At 46.7% G+C, this 25,079-nt stretch overlaps 1 gene segment (V, D, J or C); it reads right to left on the reverse strand.

Moving 5' to 3' along the window:
• Positions 1-1,993: 1,993 nt before the first annotated feature.
• Positions 1,994-21,519, reverse strand: LOC140418710 (Ig heavy chain C region-like). The segment is given in 5 exon segments: positions 1,994-2,431; positions 4,137-4,445; positions 5,272-5,583; positions 5,783-6,082; positions 21,478-21,519. Coding segments are annotated over 5 exon segments (1,332 nt in total).
• Positions 21,520-25,079: the final 3,560 nt, after the last annotated feature.

The following is a 25,079-nucleotide window of genomic DNA, read 5'->3' on the forward strand; positions in this document are numbered from 1 at the left end:
CGAACAGGCGCCAAGAGTGTGGCGACTAGTGTTTTTTCACAGTAACTTCTTGCAGTGTTAATATAAGCCAACTTGTGACAATAAACATTATTTTTACTATTATGTATATGTTATTGCTTACAGTTGTGTTTCATATTCTTGGGTCAGTCTGCGTGTATGGTTTTATATGTTTGTGTTTGCATATTTGTGTATCTATGTGGACATGTGGATGTATGTGCATGTTTGTGCATGCCGGCCTGTGTGTGTGGATTTGTGTGTGTGTGTACACGAGTGTCTCTGTGTACATAAACGTGTGCTTGTTTGTGTTTATGTGCATGTTTGTAAATTTTTGTTCGTTTATGTGTATATGTATGCATGTGTTTCTATGTGTACATATATGTGTGTGTTTGTGTCTATGTGTGCTCATGTATATGGTTGTGGGTGTGTGTACGTGTGCCTGTATGTTTAGTGTTTGTGTCTTTATCTGTCTGTGTATTTGTATCAGCTGCCTGTAGCTTTGCCAGTTGTGGGTATTATTGATACCGATGTAGAATATGTTGAACTTTCTGCTTATAAATGTGTTTTCTGTGAGTTGCAAGCTGACATCATTGACCGAATGCAAAAATGCAAGGAGGTGCCTCAGGAGAGAACACTGAAAACCCAGGGAGAATTCAATCACCATCCGGATTTGGATTTTGGGAAATCAGTTGTTGCATATGGATAAGAGGAACAAGGGTGCTAAAAAAAAAATGTTGCGTGAATAGATAGTTTAAGAACATCTTTAGCATGATGGGCTTTTAAAATCTTCAACCAGTAAGCTACAAGCCGTCTTGTAATGTCAGTAACTGAGTCCTTAGTGTAGAGACACATCCACTCCCAAATTCCCTGCTTGGGGAGTAGGTGGATAGTGATTTAATAGTCTCTCCCTCTCTGGCCAGCTGAACAAATTCTCTTTGGGTTCCCCCTGCTGAGGAGGTGGAGATACAGTGAGTTCACTCATCACCTTCCTCCTCTTTTCGTCGGGAAAGTGGAGGTAAAATGGATTTATATTGCCCATCCTTCTCTGTTGGGGAAGTGGGCGGACAGTGCATTTATTTAGGCCCTCCCCCTTTCTTTGTTGGAAGAGGCTGTACAGTGAATCAACTAATGCCCCAGCTCCTTGGTGGGAAAGTGGGGGTACAGGGTTAATTAATGCTCCTCCCCCACTATTTGTTGGGGCGTGGTGATACACTGGATTAACTACTGCCCCCCATGCTTTGGTGTGGGAGTGAGGGGTATAGTGGGTTCACTAAGTCCCTTCCTCTTTGTTAGGGAGTTGGGGTGCAGGGCATTAGCTAACGTCCATTCCCCACTCTCTGTTGGAGAAGTGGGGATGCAGTGGATTAACTATAACCCCTCCCCCTCTTTGTTTTGGGAAGTGTGGTTGCAGTGGATTAATTTATGCCCCTTCTTCTCTCTTTTGAGGAAGTGGCAGTAGAGTGCATTAACTAATGCCCCTCCTCCTGTCTCTGTGGGGGAGGTGGGGGGACAGTGGATTACCTAGGGGCTCCTACTGATTTTGTAGGAGAGGTGGAGATATAATGGATTAAACATTTCCCTTTCCCCTCTCCGTGATGGGCGATTGTTGGTCCTTGTTTCTGTTTGATTCTCCATTCAGTTCCCAGTGGGTGTGATGCAGCAATTTTAAGCTGGCATCAATTTTAAAGGGATGGGCAATGGGAGAAGCAGGAACACCGAGATCTAAATGTGATGTGTTTGTCTGTCTGAAATGGGAAAGTGTCCGATTTCTCCTCAGCGGGAAGAAAGTCAATGAATATATTTTGTGAATCCTGCAATTAACGAATGTTACTCTGTCTCCAACCCAGGGTGTATCTGAGCTGGGAGCACTGGTTGTATGAGACTTGGGGCTGAGACCTGTAGAAATCCGGGTCTCATTGAACAGATCTAATATCAGCAAAGTGGAAGCTCCATTAATTAAGCGGCTGTACATTTAAATCACAATTGGAGGAAAAAAAACTTTTTAATTTTTTTATTTAGTTCGAAATGCAATTGATAGATTCTCATTGACATGAATTAACGGTGTCCATCAGAGCGAGGGAAATGTTCACAAAACTGGGTTTACCGCTGGATTTATCAACCGTTCTGTTGATGATCTTCAAGGGGATGGCTTCATGTCCCACCACACAGGAGTAAGAAGCGCCGCTGGCCCACTCCTCCGCTGCAATGGATAACAGGCTGTACATGAAGAAGGAGCTATTGCCGTTCTCCGCCATCACCTCGGTGTTCTTGTAGTTCCCGGGATTCACCGGCTTGTCATTGACGGTCCACTTGACGAAGATCTCTCGGGGGGAGAAACCTCTCACTAAGCAGCTGAGGGAGACGAATCTCTGAGCGGAGACGTCTTCAGCCGAGGGCAGGAGGACAGAGACGGACGGTTCCCGCGGGTTGGGATCTGCAGAAAATGTACAATAAATGTAAATAAAATGGGGAATTCTGGAGACAATGGAACCGCGGGTTAGATGTGAGAGAAATGTGTTTTGTGTTGGATTTTAAAGGTTTCCATTTTCCACTTTGGGATCTGTCCGGTTTCCGAGCTCGGAGCAGAGGTGGACACAAGCCTTTTCCCTGAGAATTTACATATTGGATTCGAAAGTTTCAGAATGTGGATAGCAGGGGAACGGACCATTCGGCCCAGCTGTTCTGTGCTGGTGTATAAACTCCACACCAGGCTCCTCCCACCTTACCCCAAGAGGATTGGGAAACTGCCAATGTAACACCCTTATTCAAAAGGGGAGGGAGACAAAAACAGGTAACGATAGGCCAGTGACCTTAACATCTGTCAGTGGGAAACGGTTCGAGTCCATTATAACGGATCCAATCGCTCAGCATTTAGAAATACTCAATATAATCAACAGAGTCAGCGCGGCCTCGTGAAGGGTAAATCATGCCTGACAAATTTATTGCCCTTATTTGAGGTGATAACGAGAAGGCGAGAGAGAGGGGGGCCAGTAGATGTAATATACATGAATTTCAAAACTGTGTTTAATAAATGAATGTTCTATACCCACGTTTGCAGATGACAAAAAATAGGTAGAAAGGCAAGTGGTGAGGATTACAGAAAATACACAGAGGGACCGAGAATGTGAGGTTAGACACTTTGGTAGGAGGAAGTACATAACTGAATATTATTCAGATGGAGAAAGACTGGAGAAAGCTGAAGTAACGGGGGAATTGGGGGTCCTCGTGCAAAAATCACACAAAGCAAGTTCTGTAGGTAATATGGAGACAAATTGAATGTTGACATTCATTTCAAAGGGAATATTATATAAACATGGGGAAGTCTGGCTAAAACTATACAAGGCATTGGTGAGACTGCACCTGGTATACTTTGAACAGTCTCGGCGCCCTTATCTAAGGAAGACAGATTGGTTTTGAAGGCAGTCCAGAGAAGGTTCACGAGGTTGATCCCGAGTATGGAGGGATTTCCTTATGAGCTGAGGTTAAGTAGGCTGGGCTGTACTTATTGGAGTTTAGAGGAATGAAGGCCACCTAATTGAGACATGAAAGATTCTCAGGGAGCTCCTTAGGATAAATGCTGAGGGGTTGTTTTCCCGTGTGGGAGCGTCTAGGACCAGCGTGCATGATCACAAAGTGAGGGTTCGCCCATTTCAGACAGAGATGAGGTGGAATTTCCTCTCTCAGAGAGTAGGGAAGCTGTGGAATTATTTAACCCGAGGGGCTGTAGATTCTGGGTTGTTCAGTATGTTCAAGGTTGAGGGAGACATACTTTAAATCTGTGAATGCGTCAAGAGATATAGGGATAAGTCGGGAAAGACGAGTTTAAGATTATCACATCAGATCAGTCATGACCTCACTGCAGGCTGGACCGGTGTTGATGGGCCCAATGGCCAACGTCTGTTCCTCAGTCTTGTGGTCTATGGTCTCGCTCCATCTAAACCCAATATCACTGTTGGGTTTCATTGTTCATTCATCTGCATATCAATTTCCACCTTAAACTCTAAACGCCCAGAGTATTTAGTTAGTGGAATTACCAATCAGAATGGACCATAAATACACTGAATGCTAAATACTGACCGCTGCACTGACACTAGAAATAGACACGATGGCTCACTTATTGCTTCAGTCTCACCGCTCACCAATTTTTTTGTGGATTGAAATTCTTAAAGGAGTTGGCAGGTCCTGATGGCTCGCCACACAGTCAAACACAGCCCCACTCAGCCAGGCTTGTGTCGAGATGTTTAATTTGCTGACCACGCTCTCAGTATCTGCTCCAGGCTGGTCGGCAATCTCTGATTTCAGCGGCTTCTTCGCTTCACTCCAGGACACGTTGACTCCATAAGGAGCATTCGAAATGACGCAGGTTAAGGTTACAGTCGCCTCCAGTAAGACCTGTTCTATTGGTGGTGGCAGTATTGTTACTGAGGCATCAGTGCAAAGGGAAGGATCTGCGAATGAAAAAAGTGGAAATCAACCCAAGTTTGATCTTCAGAATCAGGACAACAGGATTCAGCCTGAACTCTAAATGGGAATGAATCAACTTCGAAACATCAACCTCTAAAGACCGCCTTTAATCTTCTATACGCAATGGAAAATCAGTTTGGTTTGTGAAAACTATTCTCATTGTGAAATACAGTCAGCCCCGATATCGTTCGAACGAATCAGTATTTCAGCATTCCCAATACAAATATTCCATTCCTGATCTCAGGAACGAAGTACTGGAGGCTGATCCATAAATAGGTTGGATGAACTTTCCAACGCTTTCCCCCGGAGCTGTTATCAGTTAAGTGTTTGAGACACCCACTGACTCTCAAATATAATCAGCCGTCTCAGGATAAAGCTGGTATCAAGTCCACCAGGGGCTGGTTTAGCACGGGGCTAAATCGCTGGCTTTTAAAGCAGACCAAGGCAGGCCACCAGCGCGGGTCCAATTCCCATACCAGCCTCCCCGAACAGGCGCCGGAATGTGGCGACCAAGGGCCTTTCACAGTAACTTCATTTGAAGCCTACTTGTGACAATAAGCGATTTTCAATTCATTCATCCACCTCACTCACTAAATTACTTCAAATTATAGGGATAAATTTATTTCTATATTCATAAAATCGTGAATGATAAGCAACCCTCATGCAGCTCTTACATCAGAATGAAACACAAACTACATGGCAGTAAATTAGAAGTTGTTCTGTGCTTTACACTAACTTCAGTAAATTCCTGATTTGGATTAACATCAGAGTGCAGGATGATTTATTGTTTCCTCTGTTTGAGTCTCTTACCAGACGCGGTGATGTTTTGACTTTGTGTGACCTCTTGATGAGTGACCTGGCAGGTATAGACCGCTTTGCTGAACCATTCCCCAGCGGAGACTGTCAGCCGACTGCTCGCCGAGAAGTTCCCGTTCACTTCACAGGGGGGCGAGGTGACAAATCCTGAACCCATGGGTTGTCCATTCTTCAGCCACTTCACCGTCATTGACTTTGGATGGAAATCGTTGATTGAACAGACCATGGTTGCAAATTTCTGTCTTGAGATTTCTTCATTGGAACTCACGGTGAGGAGAACATTTGGAGTGTTGACAAGTGGAGGGCCTTCAAGAAACACAAGTTAGACATTTCTTGAGGAAGATGTTGTAACGAATAAAATGACGAATTATATTTTAACAGTTTCTCTGTGGTCACTATTTCGCGCAGGAATCAGAACTATGCAGAGAACCATAAATGTGTAATCACCAAAGATGTAAATAAAGTAATCAAAGCATCTGTTTCTCACAGATTCCACAACACTTACATTTCATTCCAATGCGCTTGTCTGAGCCGCTGTGTCGAACCTCACAGCTGATTTCGCTGCATCCCCCCTCTGACTCGGTGATGGTTAACTGACTGCTCAGGGTGTAGGTTCCCTTCTTGTTTCTCACTGACGGGTATTTCTTAACTCCAGTGGTGATCAGCTGCCCATCTTTCTTCCAGGTAAGGCTGGTGATTTCTGGGGAGTAGTCCATCGCCAAACAGCCGAAGGTCACGGAGCCGTCACTGTTGTGTTGCTGACAGGAGGAGACCAGGCTGTAGAGAGTGGGCGGAGACGGTGTCGCTGGGGGAGAATGGTCCATTCAACAAGTTAGACTCTGTTATTTGTGATTTATAAGTTAACAAGCACTTCAAAATGTGACCATGCGTTTATCCGAATATTTTCTCATTAAACGTTACATCCACATTTCAGCGTCTATCATTTGGGGATCACCATCTCTATGGCCCCTCAATAGAAACTCACATCTCTCTCTCCATCTCTATCACATGACAAAAAATAGCATTTTGATGCCACCTGAATGATGTAACTTTCATTGAATTGAATGAGAGGAGCAGAGGGTTTTCCCCATTATTTCAGCCATCATGTAAAATAAAATGTAAATGGCGCCATAATCACAGAGACTGCTCTCCTTTTCAGAGCTGATTTGTGGTGATTTGACCTGAGGGTCAGCACATCTCAGATGAGGGGCAAGTTTGAGAATGGTGGTCTTCATGAGAACCTCAGCCGATACAGCAATTGAACTCGCGCTGTTGGGGTCGCTTTCCATCACGAACCAGCCGCCCAGCTAACTGAGCTGTGTACGTCACAATCCAGCTCACTGAGCTGTGTACGTCACAATCCAGCTAACTGAGCTGTGTACGTCACAATCCAGCTAACTGAGCTGTGTACGTCACAATCCAGCTAACTGAGCTGTGTACGTCACAATCCAGCTAACTGAGCCGTGTTCGTCACAATCCAGCTAACTGAGCTGTGTACGTCACAATCCAGCTAACTGAGCTGTGTACATCACAATCCAGCTCACTGAGCTGTGTACGTCACAATCCAGCTAACTGAGCTGTGTACGTCACAATCCAGCTAACTGAGCTGTGTACGTCACAATCCAGCTAACTGAGCTGTGTACGTCACAATCCACCTAACTGAGCTGTGTACCTCACAATTCAGCTAACTGAGCTGTGTACGTCACAATCCAGCTAACTGAGCTGTGTACCTCACAATTCAGCGAACTGAGCTGTGTACATCACAATGCAGCTATCTGAGCTGTGTACGTCACAATCCAGCTAACTGAGCAGTGTACGTCACAATCCAGCTCACTGAGCTGTGTATGTCACAATCCAGCTAACTGAGCTGTGTACGTCACAATCCAGCTCACTGAGCTGTGTACCTCACAATTCAGCTAACTGAGCTGTGAACGTCACAATCCAGCTAACTGAGCTGTGTACCTCACAATTCAGCGAACTGAGCTGTGTACGTCACAATCCAGCTAACTGAGCTGTGTACCTCACAATTCAGCGAACTGAGCTGTGTACATCACAATCCAGCTAACTGAGCTGTGTACGTCACAATCCAGCTAACTGAGCTGTGTACACCACAATCCAGCTAGCTGAGCCGTGTACGTCACAATTCAGCGAACTGAGCTGTGTACGTCACAATCCAGCTAACTGATCTGCGTACCTCACAATCCAGCTAACTGAGCTGCGTACGTCACAATCCAGCTAACTGAGCTGTGTACGTCACAATCCAGCTAACTGAGCTGTGTACGTCACAATTCAGCGAACTGAGCTGTGTACGTCACAATCCAGCTAACTGATCTGTGTACCTCACAATTCAGCGAACTGAGCTGTGTACGTCACAATCTAGCTCACTGAGCGGTGTACATCACAATCTAGCTCACTGAGCGGTGTACGTCACAATCCAGCTAACTGGGCTGTGGACATCACAATCCAGCTAACTGAGCGGTGTACGTCACAATCCAGCTAACTGGGCTGTGGACATCACAATCCAGCTAACTGAGCTGTGTACGTCACAATCCAGCTAGCTGAGCTGTGTCCGTCAAAATCTAGCTCACTGAGCGGTGTACGTCACAATCCAGCTAACTGAGCTGTGTACGTCACAATCCAGCTAACTCAGCTGTGTACGTCACAATCCAGCTAACTGAGCTGTGTACGTCACAATCCAGCTAACTGAGCTATGTACGCCACAGTCCAGCTAACTGAGCTGTGTACGTCACAATCCAGCTAACTGAGCTGTGTACGTCACAATCCAGCTAACTGAGCTGTGTACGTCACAATCCAGCTAACTGAGCTGTGTACGGCACAATCCAGCTAACTGAGCTGTGTACATGACAATCCAGCTAACTGAGCTGTGTGTGTCAGAATCCAGCGAACTGAGCTGTGTACATGACAATCCAGCTAACTGAGCTGTGTACGTCACAATCCAGCTAACTGAGCTGTCGATGTCACAATCCAGCTAGCTGAGCTGTGTACGTCACAATCCAGCTATCTGAGCTGTGTACATCACAATCCAGCTCACTGAGCTGTGTACGTCACAATCCAGCTCACTGAGCTGTGTACGTCACAATCCAGCTAACTGAGCTGTGTACGTCACAATCCAGCTAACTGAGCTGTGTACCTCACAATCCAACTAACTGAGCTGTGTACCTCACAATACAGCGAACTGAGCTGTGTAGGTCACAATCCAGCTAACTGAGCTGTGTACGTCACAATCCAGCGAACTGAGCTGTGTACGTCACAATCCAGCTCACTGAGCTGTGTATGTCACAATCCAGCTATCTGAGCTGTGTACGTCACAATCCAGCTAACTGAGCTGTGTACGTCACAATCCAGCTCACTGAGCTGTGTACGTCACAATCCAGCTATCTGAGCTGTGTACGTCACAATCCAGCTCACTGAGCTGTGTACGTCACAATCCAGCTCACTGAGCTGTGTACGTCACAATCCAGCTAACTGAGCTGTGTATGTCACAATCCAGCTAACTGAGCTGTGTACATCACAATCCAGCTATCTGAGCTGTGTACGTTACAGTCCAGTGAGGGTGTGTGAGTGAGGGTGTCTGAGTGAGGGTGTGTGAGTGAGGGTGTGTGAGTGAGGGTGTGTGAGTGAGGGTGTGTGTGTGTGTGAGGGTGAGTGAGTGAGGGTGTGTGAGTGACTGTGTGTTGTGAGGATGTGTGAGTGAGCTGTGTGAGTGAGAGTGTGTGAGTGAGGGTATGTGAGTGAGGGTGTGTGAGTGAGTCTGTGTGAGTGAGTGTGTGTGAGTGAGGGTGAGTGAGTGACGGTGTGTGAGTGAGGGTGTGTGAGTGAGGGTGTGTGAGTGAGGGTGTGTGAGTGAGGGTGTGTGAGTGAGGGTGTGTGAGTGACGGTGTGTGAGTGAGGGTGTGTGAGTGAGGGTGTGTGAGTGAGGGTGTGTGAGTGAGGGTGTGTGAGTGAGTGTGTGTGTGAGGGTGTGTGAGTGAGGGTGTGTGTGTGAGGGTGTGTGAGTGAGGGTGTGTGAGTGAGGGTGTGTGAGTGAGGGTGTGTGAGTGAGGGTATGTGAGTGAGGGTGTGTGAGTGAGGGTGTGTGTGTGAGGGTGTGTGAATGAGGGTGTGTGAGTGAGTGTGTGAGTGAAGGTGTGTGAGTGAGGGAGGGTGTGTGAGTGAGGGTGTGTGAGGGAGGGTGTGTGTGTGAGGGTGTGTGAGTGAGGGTGTGTGAGTGAGGGTGTGTGAGTGAGTGTGTGTGAGAGTGTGTGTGTGAGAGTGTGTGAGTGAGAGTGTGTGAGTGAGGGTGTGTGTGTGAGAGTGTGTGAGTGAGGGTGTGTGAGTGAGGGTGTGTGAGTGATGGTGTGTGAGTGAGGGTGTGTGAGTGAGGGTGTGTGAGTGAGGGTGTGTGAGTGAGGGTGAGTGAGTGAGGGTGTGTGAGTGAGGGCGTGTGAGTGAGGGTGTGTGAATGAGGGTGTGTGAGGGAGGGTGTGTGAGTGATGGTGTGTGAGTGAGGGTGTGTGAGTGAGGGTGTGTAAGTGAGGGTGTGTGAGTGAGGGTGTGTGAGTGAGGGTGTGTGAGTGAGGGTGTGTGAGTGAGGGTGTGTGAGTGAGGGTGTGTGAGTGAGGGTGTGTGAGTGAGGGTGTGTGAGTGAGGGTGTGAAACGGTGTGTGTGTGTGAATGTGTGTGTGAGAGGGTGGGTTAGTGAGGGTGTATGAGGGTGTGTGTGACTGAGGGGGTATGAGAGAGGGTGTGTGTGAGGGTGTGTGAGTGAGGGCGAATGAATCTGGGTGGGTGAGTGAGAGCTGTGAGTGTGTGTGTGTGAGAGGGTGTGTGAGAGGGTGTGTGAGTGAGGGTGTGTGAGTGATGGTGTGTGAGTGAGGGTGTGTGAGTGAGGGTGTGAAACGGTGTGTGTGTGAATGTGTGTGTGAGAGGGTGGGTTAGTGAGGGTGCATGAGGGTGTGTGTGACTGAGGGGGTGTGAGTGAGGGTGTGTGAGTGAGGGTGTGTGAGTGAGGGTGAGTGAGTGATGGTGTGTGAGTCAGGGTGTGTGAGTCAGGGTGTGTGAGGGTGTGTGAGTGAGGGTGTGTGTTTGAGGGTGTGTGAGTGAGGGTGGGTGAGTGAGGGTATGTGAGTGAGGGTGTGTGAATAAGGTTGTGTGTGAGTGAGGGTGTGTGAGTGAGTGAGGGTGTGTGAGTGAGTGAGGGTGTGTGAGTGAGTGAGGGTGTGTGAGTGAGGGTGTGTGAATGAGGGTGTGTGTGTGAGGGTGTGTGAGTGAGGTTGTGTGAGTGAGGGTGAGTGAGTGAAGGTGTGTGAGTGAGGGTGTGTGAGTGAGGGTGTGTGAGTGAGGGTGTGTGAATGAGGGTGTGTGAGTGAGGTTGTGGAGTGAGGGTGAGTGAGTGAAGGTGTGTGAGTGAGGGTGTGTGAGTGAGGGTGTGTGAGTGAGGGTGTATGGGTGAGGGCGAATGAATGTGGGTGGGTGAGTGAGGGCGAATGAATGTGGGTGCGTGAGTGAGAGCTGTGAGTGTGTGTGTGTGAGAGGGTGTGTGAGTGAGGGTGTGTGAGTGAGGGTGTGTGAGTGAGGGTGTGTGAGTGAGGGTGTGTGAGTGAGGGTGTGTGAGTGAGGGTGTGTGAGTGAGTTTGTGTGTGTGAGTGAGGGTGTGTGAGTGAGGGTGTGTGAGTGAGGGTGTGTGAGTGAGGGCGTGTGTGTGAGGGTATGTGTGTGAGTCAGGTTGTGTGAGTGAGGGTGTGTGAGTGAGGGTGTGTGAGTGAGGGTGTGTGAGTGAGGGTGTGTGAATGAGGGTGTGTGTGTGAGGGTGTGTGAGTGAGGGTGTGTGAGTGAGGGTGTGTGAGTGAGGGTGTGTGAGTGAGGGTGTGTGACTGAGGGTGTGTGAGTGAGGGTGCGTGAGTGAGGGTGTGTGTGTGAGGGTGTGTGAGTGAGGGTGTGTGAGTGAGGGTGAGTGAGTGATGGTGTGTGAGTCAGGGTGTGTGAGTCAGGGTGTGTGAGGGTGTGTGAGTGAGGGTGTGTGTTTGAGGGTGTGTGAGTGAGGGTGGGTGAGTGAGGGTATGTGAGTGAGGGTGTGTGAATAAGGTTGTGTGTGAGTGAGGGTGTGTGAGTGAGTGAGGGTGTGTGAGTGAGTGAGGGTGTGTGAGTGAGTGAGGGTGTGTGAGTGAGGGTGTGTGAATGAGGGTGTGTGTGTGAGGGTGTGTGAGTGAGGTTGTGTGAGTGAGGGTGAGTGAGTGAAGGTGTGTGAGTGAGGGTGTGTGAGTGAGGGTGTGTGAGTGAGGGTGTGTGAATGAGGGTGTGTGAATGAGGGTGTGTGAGTGAGGTTGTGGAGTGAGGGTGAGTGAGTGAAGGTGTGTGAGTGAGGGTGTGTGAGTGAGGGTGTGTGAGTGAGGGTGTATGAGTGAGGGCGAATGAATGTGGGTGGGTGAGTGAGGGCGAATGAATGTGGGTGCGTGAGTGAGAGCTGTGAGTGTGTGTGTGTGAGAGGGTGTGTGAGTGAGGGTGTGTGAGTGAGGGTGTGTGAGTGAGGGTGTGTGAGTGAGGGTGTGTGAGTGAGGGTGTGTGAGTGAGGGTGTGTGAGTGAGTTTGTGTGTGTGAGTGAGGGTGTGTGAGTGAGGGTGTGTGAGTGAGGGTGTGTGAGTGAGGGCGTGTGTGTGAGGGTATGTGTGTGAGTCAGGTTGTGTGAGTGAGGGTGTGTGAGTGAGGGTGTGTGAGTGAGGGTGTGTGAGTGAGGGTGTGTGAATGAGGGTGTGTGTGTGAGGGTGTGTGAGTGAGGGTGTGTGAGTGAGGGTGTGTGAGTGAGGGTGTGTGAGTGAGGGTGTGTGACTGAGGGTGTGTGAGTGAGGGTGCGTGAGTGAGGGTGTGTGTGAGGGTGTGTGAGTGAGGGTGTGTGAGTGAGGGTGTGTGAGTGAGGGTGTGTGAGTGAGGGTGTGTGAGAGTGAGGTTGTGTGAGAGGGTGTGTGAGTGTAGTGTGAGACGGTGTGTGTGTGAATGTGTGTGTGAGAGGGTGGGTTAGTGAGGGTGTATGAGGGTGTGTGACTGAGGGTGTGTGTGATTGAGGGTGTATGAGTGAGGGTGTGTGTGTGAGGGTGTGTGAGTGAGGGTGTGTGAGTGAGGGTGTGAGAGTGAGGGTGTGTGAGTGAGGGTGTGAGAGTGAGGGTGTGTGAGTGAGGGCGTGTGAGTGATGGGCTTTGGGGGTGAGGGCGTGTGAGTGAGGGTGTGAGTGAGGGTGTATGAGGGTGTGTGTGAGAGGGTGTATGAGTGAGGGTGTGAGTGAGGGCGTGTGAGTGAGGGCGTGTGAGAGAGGGTGTGTGAGTGAGGGTGTGTGAGAGTGAGGTTGTGTGAGAGGGTGTGTGAGTGTAGTGTGAGACGGTGTGTGTGTGAATATGTGTGTGAGAGGGTGGGTTAGTGAGGGTGTATGAGGGTGTGTGACTGAGGGTGTGTGTGACTGAGGGTGTATGAGTGAGGGTGTGTGTGTGAGGGTGTGTGAGTGAGGGTGTGTGAGTGAGGGTGTGAGAGTGAGGGTGTGTGAGTGAGGGTGTGTGAGTGAGGGCGTGTGAGTGAGGGCGTGTGAGTGAGGGCGTGTGAGTGAGGGCGTGTGAGTGAGGGTGTGAGTGAGGGTGTATGAGGGTGTGTGTGAGAGGGTGTATGAGTGAGGGTCTGAGTGAGGGCGTGTGAGAGAGGTTGTGTGAGTCTGTGTGTGAGAGCGTGTGTGATAGGGTGTGTGAGTGAGGTTGTGTGAGAGGGTATGTGAGCGAGGGTGTGTGAGTGGGGGAGTGAGACGGTGTGTGTGAATGTGTGTGTGAAAGTGCGGGTCAGTGAGGGTGTATGAGGACGTGTGTGACTGCAGGTGTATGAGTGAGGGTGTGTGTGAGGCTGTGTGTGTGAGGGTGTGTGTGTGAGGGTGTGTGAATGAGGGTGTGTGAGTGAGTGAGATCTATGAGAGTCAGTGTGTGAGGGTGTGTGAGTGAGGGTGTGTGAGTGAGGGTGTGTGAGTGAGGGTATGAGAGTGAGGGTGTGTGAGTGACGGTGTGTGTGAGAGGGTGTGCGAGTGAGGGTGTGTGAGTGAGGGTGTGTGAGTGAGTGTATGTCAGTGTGGGTGTATGAGGGTGTGTGAGTGAGGGTGTGTGTGTGAGGGTGTGTGAGTGAATGTGTGTGAATGAGGGTGTGTGAGTGAGGTTGTGTGAGTGAGGGCATGTGTTTGAGGGGCGTGTGTTTGAGGGGCGTGTGTTTGAGGGTGTGTGAGTGAGGGTGGGTGAGTGAGGGTATGTGAGTGAGGGTGTGTGAATGAGGGTGTGTGTGTGAGGGTGTGTGAGTGAGGTTGTTTGAGTGAGGGTGTGTGAGTGAAGGTGTGTGAGTGAAGGTGTGTGAGTGAGGGTGTGTGCGCGAGGGTGTGTGAGTGAGGGCGTGTGAATGAGGGTGTAAGTTTGGCGTGTGAGTGAGGATGAGAGAGTGAGGGTTGTGTGAGTGAGGATATGAGAGTGAGGGTATGAGAGTGACGGTGTGTGAGTGACGGTGTGTGTGAGAGGGTGTGTGAGTGAGTGTGTGTGATTGAGGGTGTGTGAGTGAGGGTGTGTGAGTGAGGGTGTGTGAGTGAGGGTATGTGAGTGTGGGTGTATGAGGGTGTGTGAGTGAGGGTGTGTGAGTGAGGGTGTATGAGTGAGGGCGAATGAATGTGGGTGGGTGAGTGAGGGTGTGTGTGGGTGGGAGAGTGGGAGCTGTGAGTGTGTGTGCGTGTGAGAGGGTGTGTAAGAGGGTGTGTGAGAGGGTGTGTGAGAGGGTGTGTAAGAGGGTGTGTGAGTTTGTGTGTGTGAGTGAGGGTGTGTGAGTGAGGGTGTGTGAGTGAGGGTGTGTGAGAGGATGTGTAAGTGAGGGTGTGTGAGAGGGTGTGTGAGTGAGGGTATGAGAGTGAGGGTGTGTGAGTGACGGGGTGTGTGAGTGAGGGTGTGTGAGTGAGGGTGTGTGAGTGAGGGTGTGTGAGAGAGGGTGTGCGAGTGAGGGTGTGTGAGTGAGGGTATCTGAGTGTGGGTGTATGAGGGTGTGTGAGTGAGGGTGTGTGAGCGAGGGTTTGTGAGTGAGGGTGTGTGTGTGAGGTTGTGTGAGGGTGTGTGTGTGAGTGAGGTTGTGTGAGTGAGGTTGTGTGAGTGAGGTTGTGTGAGTGAGGTTGTGTGAGTGAGGGTGTGTGAGTGAGGGCGTGTGAATGAGGGTGTAAGTGAGGGCGTGCGAGTGAGGTTGTGTGAGTCTGTGTGTGAGAGGGTGTGTGAGTGAGGTTGTGTGAGAGGGTGTGTGAGTGAGGGTGTGAGACGGTGTGTGTGTGAATGTGTGTGTGAGAGGGTGGGTTAGTGAGGGTGTGTGTGACTGCGGGTGTATGAGTGAGGGTGTGTGAGTGAGGGTGTGTGAGTGAGGGTGTGTGAGAGTGAGGGTATGAGAGTGAGTGATGGTGTGTGTGAGAGAGGATGTGTGAGAGGGTGTGCGAGTGAGTGTGTGTGAATGAGGGTGTGTGAATGAGGGTGTGTGAGTGAGGGTGTGTGAGTGTCAGGGTGTGTGTGTGTGAGGGTGTGTGTGTGTGAGGGTGTGTGTGTGAGGGTGTATGATTGAGGGTGTGTGAGTGAGGGTGTGTGTGTGAGGGTGTGTGAGTGAGGGTGTGAGAGTGAGGGTGTGAGTGAGGGTGTGTTTGTGAGGGTGTGTGAGTGAGGGTGTGTGAGTGAGGGTGTGTGAGTGAGGGTGTGTGAGTGAGGGTGTGTGAGTGAGGGCGTGTGAGTGAGGGTGTGTGAATGAGGGTGTAAGTGAGGGCATGTGAGTAAGGTTGTGTGTGAGAGGGTGTGTGAGTGAGGGTGTGAGTGAGTGAGGGTGTGTGAGTGAGGGTGTGTGAATGAGGGTGTGTGTGTGAAAGGGTGAGTGAGCGTGTGTGAGTGAGGGTGTGTGTGAGAGGGTGTGTGAGTGAGGGTGTGAGTGAGTGAGGGTGTGTGAGTGAGGGTGTGTGAATGAGGGTGTGTGTGTGAAAGGGTGAGTGAGCGTGTGTGAGTGAGGGTTGATGTGTTAGAGTGGGTGAGTGCGTGGTGCTGAAAAAAGTTGAGTGAGAAAAGAATTTAGAACTGGGACAATGAACATTCCTGCGACTTAACGGATTTTCATTTTGCAAATGGGATTTTTGTGCCCGTAAAAGTCTTGTCACATTGTGTCAGAGAGAGTGTGTTGTGTTTATTCATTCTTGTGATGTAGGCTCGGCCTGCATTTATCTTCCATCCCTCATTGACTTTGAGAAGATGCTGAGCTTCCTTCTTTAACCATTGCAGTCCATGTGGTGTTTCCCCGAGTCCGATACATGATGTTGAACCAGCGGCAGTGCAGGAACGGAGATATATTACATAGTCATGATGGTGAATGGTGAGGAGGGGACCTTCCAGTTGGTGATGTTCCCATGTGTCTATTGTCCTTGTCCAAATGGCCGCTGTCATCGGTTTGGAAAATGCTGCCTACGGAGACACGATGAGCTTCAGCAGCGGATGTTTAGATAGTAGACAGGCTTTGGGGAGTCAGAAGATGGGTTTTCACCTTTGATCTGTTCTTCTGGCCTCAAAATTTCTATGACTCGCCCAGATCACTTTCTGGTCCATGTTGATCACCAGGAGGTTGTTAGTGGTTTTCAATGATGGTAATGCCAGTCAATGTCAAGGGGCGGTGGTTAGATCTGTTCTTACTGGAGGTGAGCATTGCCTTCAATTGGGTGACTTGACTGTTACTTACCACTTGTCAGCCAGAACCGGATGGAGCCTCCATGTTGCTTTATTTACAGGTTTATTTAGTGACTGCACAGTTGCAAATTGTGCTGAGCATGGTGCAATCATCTGCCAACAACCCCTGTTCAGACCTGATGATGGAAAGAAGGCCATTGATGAACAAGCTGAAGATGGTTGGACCTGGGACACTGCCCTGAAGAAGTCTCGCAGTGATGTCCTAGAACTGAGCTGATTGGCCTCCAGCAATGGAATCCATCCACCTTGGTGCTGGTTGTGACTCCAACCAGCGGAGATTCTTCCCCTCATTCCCATCCATTCATTCTTTGTTTGGGCTGCTTGAGGTCTCACGTTTCAATGCTGCCTTGATTTGGCGGCACGGCAGCACAGTGGTTAACCCTGTTGCTTCACAGCACCAGGGACCCGGGTTCGATTCCCACTTGCGTCATTGCCTGTGCGGAGTCTGCACGTTCTCCCCGGAGTCTGGGTGGGTTTTCTCCGAGTGATCCGGTTTCCTCCCACAAGTCCCGAAAATGGACCTGTTAGGTGGTTTGGATATTCCGAATTCTCCCTCTGTGTATCCGAACAGGCGCCAGAGTATGGTGACTGGGGGCTCTTCACAGTAACTTCATTGCAGTGTTAATGTAAGCCTACTTGTGACAATAATAATGATTATTATTATTGATGTTAGTTCAGTCGCTCTCACCTGTGTATCTGAAAGTGTGTGCGTGTCTGAGTGTGTGTGTGAGGGAGAATTTGGGTATGTGAGAGCCCGTGACTGTGTGTATGCATGTGTCTGCATGCATGCGTGTGATTGTTTCTGAGAGAGATGGATCAAGAGAGTGGGAGAGAGAGAGTACACGTGTGAGTGTGTGTGTGCAAGAGAGTATCTGTGTGTGAGAGAATATCTGTGTGTGAGAGCGCGATTGTGTGTATTTCTGCGAGCGACAGGATATCTGTGTGTGTGAGGGAGCAAAATAGTGTGCACAGGAGAGAGACTGCATGTGCAAAATTGTGTGTGTGAGACAGCATGTGAGTGAAAGAGTGCTTTCACAAGAGAGCATGTGTGTGAGAGAGCATGTATGCACCAAAGCATGTGAGTGAGACAGCATGTATGTGAGAGCATGTGTGCGAGAGATCATGTGTGTGAGAACACGTGTGTGTGAGTGTGTAACAGACCATATGTGTGAGAGAGCATGTGTGCAAGAGAGCATATGTGTGAGAGAGCATGTGTGTGAGAGAACGTGTGCATGAGACAGCATGTGTGCAAAAGAACATGTGTGTGAGAGAGCATGACTGCGAGACAGCATGTGTGAGAGAGCATGTGTGCGAGAAATCATGAGTACGAGAGAGACCATGAGGTGTGTCAGAGTGCGTGTGTGCAAGAGAGAATGAGAGAGAGTGTGTGGGTGTGAGCGTGTGTGTCAGAGTGTGTGTGTGTGAGAGCATGAGTGTCGAGAGTGAGTGTATGAGAGAGTGTGTATGTGAGAGCATGTGAGTGAGAGGGCATGTGTGTCAGGGAGCGTGTGTGCAAGAGAGCGTGAGTGTGAGAGATATGTGATTGAGAGAGTGTGTGTGAGAAAGCATGTGTGGGAGAGTACATGGGTGTGAGAGCATGTGTGCAACAGAGCAAGTGTGTGAGAAAGCATGTGTGTGAGAGAGCATGTGTGTAAACGAGCATGAGTGTGAGTGAGCAAGTGAGTGAATGTGCGAGAGAGTGTGAGTATCAGAGCGCATGTGTATGAGAGAGCATGTATGCAAGAGAGGATATATGTGTGAGAGAGCAGGAGTACAAGAGAGCATGTGTGAGCGAGAGGCTGTGTGTGTGAGAGAGCGTGTGTGTGAGAGCATGTGCGTGAGAGAGCATGCCTGCAAGAGACCATGCATGTCAGAGAGAGTGTATGTGTGAGAGAGTGTATGTGTGAGAGAGTGTATGTGTGAGAGAGTGTATGTGTGAGAGAGTGTATGTGTGAGAGAACGGATGTGTGAGAGAGCCTGTATGTGAGAGAGCGTTTTTGTGTTGGAGAGATGTGTGTGACAGGGCATGTGTGTGAACGAGCGTGTGTGTAAGAGATAATGTGTGCGAGAGTGCATGTGTGCGAGAGTGTGTGTCTGTGAATGATTGTGTATGTGAGTGAGATTGGTAAAACGTGTAAGAGAGAGTGTGTGTGAGAGAGGGAGATTGTCTGAAAGAGAGAGAGGGATAATGTGCCTGTGTCTGTGAGAGAGCGAGTGACAGTCTGTTGGTGTGTGAGGGAGAGTTGGAGAGAGAGAAAGTTGGAGACAGAGAGTATGTAAGAGAATGAGTGTGTGAGGCAATGCGTGTGTGACCGAGTATGTGTGTGAGAGAGACTGTGTGTTTTTGAAGAGCTATCGTGTATGTGAGAGTGTCTGTGAGAGAGAGTGTCTGTGTGTTTGAGGAATAGTCCGGGTTTCTGGGAGAGAGGGAGTGTGTGAGGGAGAAACAGTGTGCGGATGAGAGTGTACCTAGTGTGTCAAATTTCACTCTGAAACACAGGGGATCGAATCATTCAAACTGCTTGATTCTAATTGATAAATGGTCAACTTACGACAAATGAAATTAATAACCACTGTGAAAATAAACTGATAAAAATTTCAAACTCCCTTCGCCTTTCAGCTATTTCTCCTGTCTGAACTGGGCAGAATGTATTTTCACTGAGAATGAACACATTAAATAGAACAGATTGAGGGGAGTTTAATGTCTGTGACAGAGATCCAGTGTTTGATAAGAAATAAACAAACCAGGAAACATTCACATTGGAAACTGATTACCCGATTTGATCCAATGTCTTAATTAAATACAATCAACAAAACAATGGAGGCGGGCCACCTCATCAACCGGAGCAAATAAATGTATTGTTTTCTAAATTATTTTCAGGGCAATTAAACATTCTCCAATATTTTGATATAACACGCCAGTATGCTACCCAATTGTAGCAGTTAATTTATGTTGAATTAGTTAGTACTAAAGTCGCATTGCAAGTTATTGCCAATTGTCAATTAGTTGACCTGTCAGCTGATTTGTACTCTATAATATAAATAATAAAACATGGTTCTCTGTAATTCAAAACCTGCTCCTGCCTGAAATTTGATAAATATTTGGATTTAATTAAATATTAAACTTCAAATTATCGGATGGAATAATTCAGACATGTGTAATATCTAGAAAATGATGGAGAAATGTTTTTGTTCAATTTACGAGTTAAGAAGAAATAAGCTTGAGGCTCAGATATAATCTATTCTTCGATTGTATAATTTGTTTTATTTCAATAATGTTATATTGTGTACAGCACAGCTCTGCGAGACAGGATGTTATTATTTTTTGCAAAGCTAATATTCTCTTTTTGTAATTAAATTAATCTCTTTGAATTTCAAGCTTTTACTTGTCAAGCTCCAGCACTGTGCAGTCTGGACATTCCTACAATTCAGATAAAATCATAAGAACAATTCCTGCACTGTCAGCGACTTCCACCTCTGAGAAAACTCTTTATGATTAGGTCAGAGACAACTACAAATGACGTTGAAGAGATAATTAATATTCTTGCTGCTGCACATAAATAATACTATAACCGGATACATAAATTGCCAAACTGCAATATAACACTCTTATTTAAGTAACTGCAAACGTAATCAGAGAAATAAAAATTAATTCAAATATATCTTGTGTAATTGAACAGTGCTGTAGAATCAGTATGTTATTATTAAAACAGTTTCATAAATAATCACAAAATATTCCCAGCCTACAAACTTTTCCGGTCATGCTGATGGTGTGCAAAGCACAGCAGAATTGTGGAAGGAGATTGATGATTAATGATATTAATATGGAAACATATTTGGATAATATGGTGATAATACCGCATTATAATTGTTTAAGTTATATTAATTTTACTCACGAATTTGAAAACGTTTTAATTAAATAGTTTCAGACTGCAGTAACGAATTGCGTTCTTAATGACGCCATGGTTTAGTTTAATCAGTAATCATTAGGTAAAATTTAAAAATGTCAATCAAATCTTTAATTCCTTTCTTTATTTTCGAAACCGGCCACGTTTACTCCCCACAATTGTGTTTCAAGGAGATTCAAACGCGCAAACCTTTTTACATTTAACCAGAAAACGTGTAACTGCTCAATGTCACCCAGTTTGAACAATGCAGAAACAACGTAGAAACAGAAAACCGCTTCACAAATTGTACTTATTCAAAGTCACCCAGACACACCATCTCCTCAGCAGCAAAACACCAAAACTCATCGTGAGGACTGAACCCGTTTCATTGAGAAGCAGCTCAATTCTACATTCAACAGAATCAAACGTAACATTTCAAAAACATCTGAATATCGAATCCAGCAAATCAGTTCGGCACCAAATGTATGAATTATCAAACTAAATAGAAATACAGAACAACAGTAATATCACTGTGAGCAGGTGGGGTATGTCCAAAATATTTTTGAAACTTTACCATATTTTATTCATGTTGGACCATATTTCAAACGCATTTCAACAGTTGACAGGAGAGATAAAAGCTGCATCCATCAATCCCACCAAGATGGAACATTGAAGAAAAGCCAGGCTGTGATTGCAGGAACAAATTATGTTCGGAAAGAGCATTTAAAACTGTGGCTTAGTTTAATCTGCAATCATCACTTTTAAAAAACTCTAAAATCCTGACCGTTGTCCACCCACAATCGTGTGCCAAGCAGTTTCAAACACGTGTCTTATTTTCATTCAATTACAAAACATGGAAACGCTCAATATCACCGAGTTTAAAGAATATAGAAACGCCAGAATTGTTTCACAAATTTTACTCATTCAAAATCACCCAAACACAATCTCCTCAGCAGAAAAACACTAAATTACATCACCGAGGGGCTGAAATTCGTCTCATGGAGAACCAGCTCAATTCTACAAACAGCATTTCAAGAAAATTTATATCTAGAACCCACCAAATCCGCCTTTCAGCAAGTGAATTAACAATTAAAACAAACAGAAATATGGAAGAATATCATCAGCATTGTCAATAAGCGGGAAGTGTTCAATAAATTGACACAGATACTGCAGCATATTTTGTGAATATTGGGTAGATTTCTAACACTTGTGCAGGAGGTGGTAAAATCTGCAGCCACCAGATTTCACCGAGATTAAACATTGCAGAAATACCAAACTGTTTAACAGGCGTTAGGTATTTAAAGTAACCCAGCCACACAGTGTCCTCAGCAAATAAACATCAAATCATAACAACCAGGGACTGAATCCCTCAGCAGAACCTTTTATCAACAGGCAGAATAATTCCTTTTTCAGCAGAATCACATAAAACATGACAACAAAATCTCAATACAGAATCCAGCAAACCCGCAATTCAGTGAACGAATGCATTGTTAAAATAAATAAATAAATAAAACAAAGACTCAAGTAAAACAGTTCATAAATAATTGAATGATTCTTACCTGCAGTCACCGCCACCATGGTGCCTTGTCCCCAGTAGTCGAAGTAGTCACAGTGTCACATTCCCTGGGCAGCTCCGTACAATAACCGGACCTGCACAAAATAGACAGAAATCCACCATTATTTTAAATATTCACAAACCAGAGACAAGGTAAAATCGCGGTACATTTTCATTGAACTAGAATTGTACTTGTGGAGATCGCTTGCTGTTCAGAAACGACCCTAATGTTTTATATTTCAGAGTAACACATGATCATGTTCTTGAAATCACCAACTAACGAGTGAATAATTGTCACAGATTTCCATATTAATTATTGCCATTTTGTCAGTGCTGGATATGAATAATACTTCACTGTAAATAAAGTTGGGTTGTAAAAGCGATCACTGAGCCAGCCTCAGTTAATTATTGCTGAGGGGCTTTTTGTATTGACAGTAACTGCTGTGCCAGTTATCACAGTGAGACACAGCGTGTCAAATACTGCGGCAGACTGTTAACTGTAAAATACAGAGATTTAATTTCACCGTTCACTCAAAAAACTAACTGTCTCTTCCAAGAGCGAATCTGTGAGTTATTTCAGCTTGTCCGGGTCATTACATTTATAAAGAGGATCGGAACACTTTTAAACCCACGGGGCACATTTAGCGTGTCGGTCAACAAAGATAAAGTGGAAGATTGTTCTACCTTTTCACAAACTAATATTTTGTTTTATTTAAGCCTCATTTAAGTTGACAATCCTGCTGTGGCCCTGATCACCAATTTGGACAAACTCTTTCACTGAGGTTTTTGTATGAGGATGTCGCTGTGCACAGCACCGTGATCCACTGCTGTAGTCACAGTGACAGACACCCGCACAAAAACTGCACTCACTCTCTGTTCAGTCCTGCCGCTCAATATTCACTTCAAATAGACGATTACTTCTGATCTAATTTACAATTTAGGCAGAAGTTTATCAAACCCAATGCACATACACTTTCTCCAAGTATCAGAAATAATAAAACGAGGATTATATCCAAGTCTGTATTTGCTGAAACTGTTAACAGTAAACATCAACAGACGAAAGCCCCTCCTTTTAGATCGATTGATTTGTTCGGTTTTACTGTTTAATTTTCTCTGTGTCAGTTATGTAAGAAGGAGCTTGTGTTTTGACTCTGATCACTGACATAAATAATTACATTTGAATCAAGTACTGACCTTCAGGTTAAGGTGCAAGTTGCTGAATTCCCTCTCGAGCTGTTCTTGTGCGGGTCCAGCCCTGGTTCCTCTCGCTGTGGTCTCTTGCACAGTAATAGATGGCGGTGTCTTCGGTCTTCAGGTTCGTCATGGCCAAAGAGAAGATGTTGTTTGAAGTGTCTTTGGAAGCAGTGAATCGATCTTTAATGGCTGGGGCGTAGCCGTTGCTGGATGAATCATAGTAGCTAACGAGCCACTCCAGCCCCTGTCCGGGAACCTGGCGGATCCAACCCATCCAGTAGCTGCCAAGATCGAAGCCGCTGGTTTTACAGGTCAGCCTCAGGGAGCCTCCGGGACGCCCGCTCTCTGCCTCCGGCTGAGTCAACACAACCTCCGACTGGACACCTGTAAAAATATATCAAAAAGCCCGAGGATTAATGCTGGTGAAATGATTGGTGACTCTGGAACATTCCAGAGAGGGACTAACACTGAGACAGTAACAGTGAGAGACTTGGACAATAAAAACTACTCACGGGATAAGAAGGTCAGCAACAAACTGAGAGAAATGGCCCACCTCATCCTTCTGGTCATTTGGGGGAAATGGTTGTGTCAGGAGCTCAGTGAACAAACCAGCTCCCGGACTGTTGGATTCGGGTCCCAGTGAGCGGCATTTAAATACCCGGCAGAAGGGGGCGGGTTTCCCTGGTGGAGGCGGCGACTGGATCCACGTCCCACCTTCCACACCCCCAACAGAATGGACCCAGAGATTTACTATAGGTTATTATTAAAATGGACATTTATCTGTATCGGGATAGTGGTTTGTCTGAATGGATTCATTGTAATGTCTCTCCTCATCCTAATCTAAATTATATTTTCGCACCTGTTAATAAAAGTGAATTCGATTGTAAACTCAGTCCTTTTCTTTCTACTCTTCAACACAATGGGATGAACACAAACAGGTTAAATTATATTAACAGGGAATAAGATGTCTCTCTGTCTGATTTGTAACAACTCCGGTTCTTTATCCCATTAAAACAATAACTTATAACTTAAGTCGGCAGCACGGTAGCACAGTGGCTAGCACTGTGGCTTCACAGCGCCAGTGTCCCAGGTTCGATTGCCGGCTGGGTCACTGTCTGTGCGGAGTCTGCACATTCTTCCCGTGTCTGCGTGGGGTTCCTCCGGGTGCTCCGGTTTCCTTCCACAGTCCAAAGATGTACGGGTTAGGTGGATTGGCCATGCTAAATTGCCCTTAGTGTCCAAAACGGTTCGGAAGGGTTGTTGGGTTCCGGGGATAGGGTGGAAGTGAGGGCTTAAGTGGGTCGGTGCAGACTCGATGAGCCGAATGGCCTCCTTCTGCACTGTATGTTCTATCAGGAGAATTGTTCTCGATTTCTGTAACTAAATACGGGCAATGAATAAAGTGATTTACTTAAAGTGTGGAAGACTCTCATTAAACAATGTCGGTCTGGGGACAAGAAGAAACTCTCACATTAGACAATGTTTCTCCTGGTATTTCTGGAACTGTCCCTGAGCCTCAGACAGTCCTGTGAACATTAGCGGTAAAAGAAGCCCACTTGTCTGATAAGTAAGCAGCGAGTTGACAGAGAAACAGAAAATTCACATCAGCTTTTGACAGAGAAGTTAATGAATCGGAATAGACACGGCGATCAGTAAAGTTATCCTTCAGCATCCAAATCATTGCCGCTAATTTTACTGACCACCGGCTGTCGAACATTCCCGGGTGTTGGGAACACAGGATATCAGGACTTTGTGGCCTATTAAGCACTATCACAAGAATAAATGTTTTCTCTTCCACTGAAGCAGGTCATGAACTGGTCATTCCTCCACTCATTGGCAGCAATGAGTGTGACTGTTAAACAATGGAAATCAGCACAAATTAAACTGTACAGAACACGGTGCTAATCGGGTTCAAGAGACGCCCCCGTTTAAATGAAGTCAACAACTCCGAAAATATTCCAGGAATCCCGGCGGGTTCAAGGCAGAATTATGATTTTCTTTTAATTTAACTTATTTTTTTTGCAATTCCACTCATCTTATTGGGCTTGTGGACTTGGTCCGTCAACACCACTCACTCTCACTCCATTAGGTTCTTAACAAACGGACTTTAATAACTACAGTGACCTTTACTCGGAATCAATGTAAATTAAATAGCAGTTAGTCCGTTTACTATTTTCCGATGGCGTTGAATCTCAAAGTGAACAGAACATTCACTGAATATGTTGGTTTGATGGATCACCATTTAAAAAGTTTAGTTCATGTGAGACTGAAACATTTATTGTTTAAATGGATAAATCCCATTTTATCCATTCATATTCAGGCTAATCTGCCCCACACAGTATTTGGCAGCAATCCAGCCCCCTGCAGTCAGGCAGGCTCGAAAGTTCAATGTTGTTTACAGGAAACATCTGG

The sequence above is a fragment of the Scyliorhinus torazame genome, chromosome 5 (assembly GCF_047496885.1).
Source record: "Scyliorhinus torazame isolate Kashiwa2021f chromosome 5, sScyTor2.1, whole genome shotgun sequence".
Taxonomy (NCBI): Eukaryota; Metazoa; Chordata; class Chondrichthyes; order Carcharhiniformes; family Scyliorhinidae; genus Scyliorhinus; species Scyliorhinus torazame.